Genomic DNA, 8,173 nt, shown 5'->3' on the forward strand with positions numbered 1-8,173 from the left:
ATAGAAAAAGTGTATCTCTGCCATTTCCACACCAAATTTGGGGACTTTAGCAGTTGGGATAATTACGCTTAGGAGGGAGGAAAACAGAGCGTCCCTGGGTGGGCTCGAACCACCAACCTTTCGGTTAACAGCCGAACGCGCTAACCGATTGCGCCACAGAGACTGTCGTGGCTAGTAGGATGGCGGTGAGTCGAGTCAATAGGAGTGAGCTTGCGACGAAGCAGAAGTCAGAACAGAAACCCTCGCAGACGTGCAAAAACGGACCCGCGGGAGAAAGGGAAGGGTCTTGATGCGCGGAAGAAAGCTGGCAGGACAGGCACGCCTTCCTCCACTGGCTCTGGAGGGGTGGGCGCCGGCTGCCTCCGGATCTTAGATAAGGGAAAGCTCGGAACGTCCCTTTTTAGAGTGAGCTGAGATTTGGGATACTTGAAATCGACCCGAGACCAATGTTCGGCCTCCAAACCTCCCCTTTGCGGCTGAACCCCTGCAGCTGAATACTCGCGACGCCCACCTACTGCCCTCCCCTCCTCGCATTATTAAATGTGCACTTGATGGCGCCTCTTAAACACCAGGCACCGGTAATATCCAGAGCCTAGTGCTTGGCACACAACAGATGTAAGGGTTTCTGGAATAAAGAAATGAAACCAGCTCAGATGAGTGATAAGCTCGACAAGCAACACTGCAGCCCTTCAGCTGCGGCGGCAGCCGCGTATCTACGGCTTCAGCAGCCCAAGCGCACGCACGTAGGTCCCGTCTCCAGTCTGTCGGGTCCCGAGACCGGGTCCGCCGCGATCCCAGCCTGCACCGCGACGCCAGGTCCTTCCGCACTCGCGGTGACTTTTCACTTTCCGCTTTACGGTCCCTGGTTTGACTTCTCAATCAAACTTCCCGTGCCGGTGACTGACAGAGACGTTCAGCCAATAGAAAGCCAAAATATCCCGGAAAGACCGGCCTTTCAGCCAATAGAGAGAGAACAGCGAGGGTGGTTGCGCAGTGAGGTCCCCGGCCGGTTTGCTGGAATTGTGGCGGTCGGAGGTCCTACTACACCGCAATCATGGTGAGATGGGAGCGAGGAGTAGGGACTCGGGGTAGCGATTGAGAAACGGGGGTCATGGGAGGTTTGGGAGGCGAAGAGGGCCTGGTGGTCGACTGAAGGAAGCGGCTCCAATTTGAAGGGGGGCGCATCGCGGTGAGGACCATGGTGGGTGAGGCGAATGCGGCTCCTCGCAGCCCCGTAGGGCTGATCTCAGATCTGGAGTTCGAGGCCTCCAGGCGCCTCCAGAGTGGAGGACGGTGTGGACGGGAGCCTCCGGATCAGGGGCTGGGCCGGGGTCTATGGCCGCCTTTGACCTCGCGCGCTGAGCCCTTCCCCCCTGTCTGCCCCAGTCTATTATGTCCTACAATGGAGGGGCCGTCATGGCCATGAAGGGGAAGGACTGCGTGGCCATCGCTGCCGACAGGCGCTTCGGGATCCAGGCCCAGATGGTGACCACGGACTTCCAGAAGATCTTCCCCATGGGCGACCGGCTGTACATCGGCCTGGCCGGGCTAGCCACCGACGTCCAGACCGTGTAAGTGTCGGGGACCCCCGCCCACATCCCGGCCTCTCCATGGACCAGCCTGGCCTGGCGTCGTGAGTGGCCCGGGTGTCAGCCGTCTCCCCAAAGTTCCAGTGAGTTCGATCCTCTGCGGGACACCATGCGTGACAGAGCTGCGTGCCAGTGCCTTACACCGGCATTGACTCTGGGCCAGGCTGTGGAAAGCACCTGACCTGCGTGGGTTTGTTTAATGACATCACCGCGGTGCCGTCCGTCCTATGTTGCAGATCAGGGAGCCGAGGGTCTCAGAGAGCATCTTGCCCAAGATGCAAGCTGTGAAGTTCAGCCAAGATCCCACACACCCCTCGGAAGCGAAAGCCCCGTCTTTGAAAAACTTCAGGTCTAGTTGGGGGCAAGGCAGGCATACAGAAAGAGAACTGACCCGGGTGCCAATGGGCTGCTCGGTTAGCTCTCTGGTTGGCAGTGGTTCTGTGATTTGAGACAAGGGAGGGTCTAGGTAGCCGTTGGGATAGTCCAGGTGTGCTCCTTGTGGTCCTGATGGGAAAGGAAAGGAAAGCATTTCTGAGAGTTGTTGCTGGCCAGCCGTGGCGGCTGCTTGGATAGTGTGAGGCCAAAGAGTCCTTCATTGAGGTGTGGTTCCTCCCTTTTGTCCTTACTAGCGTCTAAGCTAGTACCAGGCATGTAGGCCGTCCAGAAATGTTGTCAAGATGATTTCTGTGTTGGGCCTGTTGACTGACACCTGGGAATTGGGAGGACTTGCAGTGGTTCTCAACCTTCCTAATGCCGCGACCCTTTAATACAGTTCCTCATGTTGTGGTGACCCCCAACCATAAAATTATTTTCGTTGCTACTTCATCACTGTAATTTTGCTACTGTTATGAATCGTAATGTAAATATGATACGCAGGATGTATTCTCGGGGTCGCGACCCACAGGTTGAGGACCGCTGTTTTAGAGGGAGGTGACGGCTTTGATTTTGACACTAATTTTGAGGGGACAAGGCATGCCAAGTGGAAACATCTTGTGAGCATTTGGGGTATGAAACGATATCTCGGGGCTGGAGAGGTGTTGGTGCGCTGGTAAATCTATGGGAACAGGCTTCGGAGAGACAAGGGGGACAAATAATCTGAACTGCATAATGTTAGCAGTGGGGTCAGATGAGAAGCCAGAGGAACAGAATCGAGATTGGGTTCCAGAGGGAAGGTGTGGCCATAGGTGCCGGGTCCTGCAAGAAGCTGGCGGCCTAAGAAGCAGCGGTTCCTGGACTTTGTTTCTGGAAGACCCAGGGACCAGTTCGCCAATGTGGGGGACGCTTGGCAGAAAACGTTCTCTGCCGTGTCCCTGAAAGCCCCCTGAGTCCAAGAACACAGAACTTGGAGATGCCTCCCGAGATCTGACTGCACCTGACGACCTTTTTCCGGTTCGTGGAGTCTGGGATGATAGCTGAGAGTTCCAGTGGGTGTGACGCCCGCCAGCCGTCCCCCTCCAGCCCCTGCGTCCTCCCCACACCCTTTCCTTTTCCTCGGGAGGTGTTCTCACCGACTTTGCTTGTTTGTGGGCGGCAGTGGCTCACCTGGCTAGGCCTTTGCTTCCTCTGTCGGTTGAACTAAGGTCGTGTCCGAGGCTCCTTGTCCTGGGGCCTGGGTGGCTCTTTGCTTTGCTTCCGGCAGGGGTGGCATTAGTCCGTCCCCGCAGGGCCCGTTCCCGGGCTCGCAGATGGCACTGGAGGATTTGTGGCCTTTTTTTCTTAGTCACTTTCCGGTCCCTTAGTGTGGCTGCTGCTTAAGACATCAGACTTTGCAGTTTTCCAAGCACCGTGTCATATATATGCCTGTACATTGTCTCACCACCGGGTGATTGACTTTTTCCTCATCTTGAGGATGAAAAAATTAAGGTGGAGGATGAAGGCTTAGCCCAGGTCAGCTCTCTCAGTCCACTGCTCCTTCTGCTGTGCATTTTATTGGGTTTGATTCCAGTCAAGGGCACATGCCTGGCTTGCAGGCTCCATCTCCAGTAGGGAGCGTGCAGGAGGCAGCCAGTCAGTGATTCTCATCATTGATGATGTTTCTGTCTCCCTCTTTGAAATCAATAAAATATATATATATATGGAAATCTCCCCTCTAAAAAGTACTGGGCGGGGGGGAGGTTATTAGAGTGGTGTGTCCAGGTGTTGTGTTGGGCAAGTCCTGAAACATGGACATGAGGTTGGACTTCTGGTGAGAAAATCCCTAGGAGGGGAGGGGAGGAGTCATGGCAGGGCCCAGGTGGTGTCTTCCCATGTCCCTCCTGACCCCCACAGGTTGGACACGGGGGACAGGGGCTTACTAATTCTGCTCCTGCCGCAGTGCCCAGCGCCTTAAGTTCCGGCTGAACCTGTACGAGCTGAAGGAAGGCCGGCAGATCAAGCCTTACACCCTCATGAGCATGGTGGCCAACCTCTTGTACGAGAAACGGTGAGTGGAAATACAGCAGGTCCTGGGGTGGCATTTTGCTCAGCGTCCCTTTGTCATAACGATGGGATGCCATAGGAGCTTGTTTGTATCAATTGATCTATGGTACAACTGGTTTTGTTATATATCATTTCACTGAAAGTCACAGGATCTATCAATGATGAACCACCCCGGTGCATATGGTAGGCCTGCCTGGTGTCCCTCACCAAGGCCTCCTGAGCACAAGTTCATTTCCGCCATGTTGGCACAGTGCGTTCCTAGCTGTTTGGTAAAACATTAACCCAGAAACTAGGTCACATAAAACTTATTGAAAATGGAAAAAAAAAAAGAAGAAAAAAAAAAGAAACATCAGTGATGAGAGAGAATCATTGATTGTCTGCCTCCTGTACTGCACGCCCCACACTGTGGATCAAGCCCACAACCCGGGCATATGCCCTGAACGCAAATCGAACCATGAACTCCTGATTCATAGGTCGACGCTCAACTACTGAGCCACGCTAGCCAGGCAGGACTACCATTTTGTTTTTAGGCATAAGTTCATTTCCTCAGCTGTGAACTGTCTGGTATATATGGTAACCACATTTATCAAAATCCCACATTGAGAAAGGCTTAACAAAAGATTTTTTAAACTGATTCATATGAGGGGGCTTTATAAAATTTAACTCACATTAAGGTATATATTTAATGGCTCATGTTTATTAAAAATAATAAAAAGGCATCGAGGTCCAGCCAGTGTTGCTCAATGGTTGAGCATCAACCTATGAACCAGGAGGTCACGGTTCGATTCCCGGTCAGGGCACAGGCCTGGGTTGTGGACTCGATCCCCGGTGTGGGGCGTGCAGGAGGCAGCCGATCAGTGACACTCTGTCATCATTGATGTTTTGCTCTCTCTCTCCCTCTCCCTTCCTCTCTGAAGTCAATAAAAATATAAGTAAATTTTTAAAAAGCTGGCCACGGGAAAAGGCGATTTTCCCAAACAGGCCCTCTGTTTTCCTCCCTGGGTCTGGGTCTGGGCCAGGGCCTTGTCTGGACTAGACCTGAACAGGAAAGTACTTGTTCTTCAGTTCTGGTTTCTCTCTGCTCCTGGCCCTACAGGTTTGGCCCCTACTACACTGAGCCAGTCATTGCTGGGTTGGACCCGAAGACCTTCCAGCCCTTCATTTGCTCTCTAGACCTCATTGGCTGCCCCATGGTGACTGACGACTTTGTGGTCAGCGGCACCTGTGCCGAACAGATGTATGGGATGTGCGAGTCCCTCTGGGAGCCCGACATGGTGAGTTGGTGGCGTGAAGTGGGGCTGGGATCGGAGGTGGCCTCCTCTCCTTGACCATCAGGGGAACATGTGTTTGCCTTGCAGATACTGGGGGAAATGGTGTGGGTAGGGGAGAAAGCCACAGCTGCTGAGCCAGAAACTCCATCCGCCAGGGCCTTGGTGTGGGCTGGCTGGCTCCAGGGACCCCAATTAGATATTTGCTACAACAAATAATTCCTCACACTGTGTTTTCAGGGTTCTCACATTCATTCAATTAACAAACATTTAACAAAATGTAAAGTGTAGTTTTAGAGGCAGCTCAACAGAATGGGTTCTGGGTTGGAATAGCAGCTGCACCAACCGCTTAATGAGTTCTGCTCTTGGGTAACTCGATGTACTTCTCTGCCTCCATCTCCTCAGCTGTAAAATGGGGTAATAATAGAACCTACCTTATACATGGAGGTGCGAGGAAACACGAGAAGATGGAACAGGGCCTGGCAGGGAGGGTTGTCTGCTGTGCCGGCTTGGTCAGGCTCTGGGGAAACCAGGAAGTCTGTCTGAAAGGGCTCACTGCAGTCTAATGAAGCAAGGCAGACACCCAAATTCTTGTTAAAATGCGTTTGCTAGGAAGAGGGGGATAGAAAGGGCCTGGTTGGCAGAAGGAACAGCTTGTGCAAAGGTGTGGGAGGGCCCCGTGGTCAGAGACAGAGCTCGCTGTGGCCGCTGGAGTGTGAGCGGGATGTGGGGCGAGGTCATGAAGGAGAGTGAGGTTGGGCTGAGACTGTGAAATACCTTGAATGCCGTGCCCAGGAGTTTGAACTTTTTCTTCTGGTGCGGTGTCAAGGGCAGGAAGGAACCTTCGGGAACCAGAGGCCTGCAGGTAGAAGGGACAAGCTGTTGTGGTCACCGGCAGGAGGCTCTAAGGTCCTGAGCAAAAACCGTGGCAGCGGGAAGGTGAGGCAGCCATGGTCTAGAGCAGTGGCCGGCAAACGCGGCTCGCGAGCCACATGCGGCTCTTTGGCCCCTTGAGTGTGACTTTCCCACAAAATACCATGTGCGGGCGCGCATGTACAGTGCGATTGAAACTTCGTGGCCCATGCGCAGAAGTCGGTATTTTGTGGAAGAGCCACACTCAAGGGGCCAAAGAGCCGCATGTGGCTTGTGAGCCACAGTTTGCCGACCACTGGTCTAGAGGACTTAGTCATTTAAAACAAATGAGGGAGGTGGAGATATTAAGGACTCCTGAGTTTTCTAACTAAAACATCAAAGATAGAGAATGAAGAACAGGTTTGGGTGGAAATGTGATGTCATGGCTGGACAGGCTGAGTTTTGAGTACCAATGGGACACCCAGGCGGAGAGTCCATCAGACAGCTGACAGAGCACATGGGAGCCAGATGGGGAGTCTTCTCCCCACTTTACAGGCGAGGAATTGAGGCTTAGTGAAGGGAGGTCTGACTTGCCCAAGGTCACACTGCTGATGAGTGGAGGAAGTGCAGGGCTTGAACTTCCCCTTATATAACCTGCTCCCTTCTGGGAAGGAACTGAGGGGCCTTTCACTTCAGGCAGAGGAGGGCCACAGCTGGGGTCCTTGAGCCTAGAAAAATAGGGTGCTAAGGAGCCAGACCACGTTGGCGTCCGAGGTTCTGGGGATTGAAAGGCTTCTGCTCCGTTGGCAGGATCCAGAACACCTATTCGAAACCATCTCACAAGCCATGCTGAACGCTGTGGACCGTGACGCCGTGTCAGGCATGGGAGTCGTCGTCCACGTCATGTGAGTATGAGCTGCAAGTCCAGAGCTTTGCAGACACTTCCCTCTCCCCTCCCACACAAACACCCCCATCTTCCCAGCGCCCTGGCAGATGCGGGAGAGCAGAAATCCCTAAGGGTGGCAGCTGGGAGCCTACCCAGGTTCCCCTGGGCTCAGTCAGGTGAGGCTCCATGACCCGAGTCTCCCCTTGTTCACAATAGACATTTCTTTCTCCCTTTAAGTGCCCCCAAAATCTCAGGGACCTGTGTGGTGATGAGCCACAGCAGAGCTGCTGCAGACAGACTGAAATACTGGGTGGCCCCCTCATCTCTCCCAGTTCCCACCAGTGTGGGACTCAGTGTGTGAAGTGCGACGCCCTGGGAACTGTTTTCCTGCCCTCTGCCTGCCACCCCCTTTTCCCTCTTAATTGTTTGGGGCTGTCACCAGGGACCTAGCTGGATAGGTGTCCTCCCAACTGCTTCCCTTAGGTACAACCAGAACAAGTATCTGGACCCTTTCGTTGCGGGAAAGCCTGCTAATCACCGTGAGAAACCGACGGGACAGACAGTGTTATGTCCGTCCGTGAAACCCGTCGCGTGTCCTTCCTAGTTACTTGTTCTCTAGGCCTTGGGGGAGCGCCTTCCTTTCTTTGGACGGCGTCTCAGTCCAGCCCCGAATCACCTCACCTCCTGATGGTCCCACCTACGGAGCTTTCACCAGTTTCCCCACTTCTCCACGCTCCCCTTCCTCAGCTCGGGCTACACTAACGTGCGGGAGCCAAACAGTCAGACCCAGTTAGGGCGCCACTTGTTCTGCAGCCGTATGCTTCTCTCCCCGCAGCGAGAAGGACAAAATCACCACCAGGACCCTGAAGGCCCGGATGGACTAACGCCCGTTCCAGAGCCCGCTGTTGTGTGTGTTTTTGTTTTGTTTTTTAAGTAAAAGTCTTTCTTTCCCTCCTGTTTCCTTGATCTCTCTGCCCAGCTGGGAAGTTACAGATAGGTTCTCGGGGTCTCGCTCAGCCCGCAGGTGGCCTTGACTTACAGCATCTCCACCGACCAGAGGGGATAATGTCTACCCATCACTCGAGTGCCGGCTGTAGGCCCAGCACGAAGTGCTTTACACATGTTGGAGCTTAATCATCACGGTGACTTAAGGGAGGTAA

General features: G+C 53.8%; 1 protein-coding gene and 1 non-coding gene across 2 annotated transcripts; one reads left to right on the forward strand and one right to left on the reverse strand.

The window, feature by feature from the left end:
- Positions 1–89: 89 nt before the first annotated feature.
- On the reverse strand, positions 90–163 carry TRNAN-GUU (transfer RNA asparagine (anticodon GUU)). The gene has a single exon. It is a non-coding gene; the product is annotated as a tRNA-Asn (tRNA).
- Positions 164–898: 735 nt separating this feature from the next.
- PSMB3 (proteasome 20S subunit beta 3) lies at positions 899–7,964 on the forward strand. Its single transcript, XM_059670828.1, has 6 exons — positions 899–1,057; positions 1,387–1,571; positions 3,904–4,011; positions 5,104–5,281; positions 6,938–7,032; positions 7,849–7,964. Exons 1-6 carry the CDS (start codon positions 1,055–1,057, stop codon positions 7,895–7,897), a joined length of 618 nt encoding a protein of 205 aa, XP_059526811.1. The 5' UTR covers positions 899–1,054; the 3' UTR covers positions 7,898–7,964.
- Positions 7,965–8,173: the final 209 nt, after the last annotated feature.

The sequence above is a fragment of the Myotis daubentonii genome, chromosome 16 (assembly GCF_963259705.1).
Source record: "Myotis daubentonii chromosome 16, mMyoDau2.1, whole genome shotgun sequence".
Taxonomy (NCBI): domain Eukaryota; kingdom Metazoa; phylum Chordata; class Mammalia; order Chiroptera; family Vespertilionidae; genus Myotis; species Myotis daubentonii.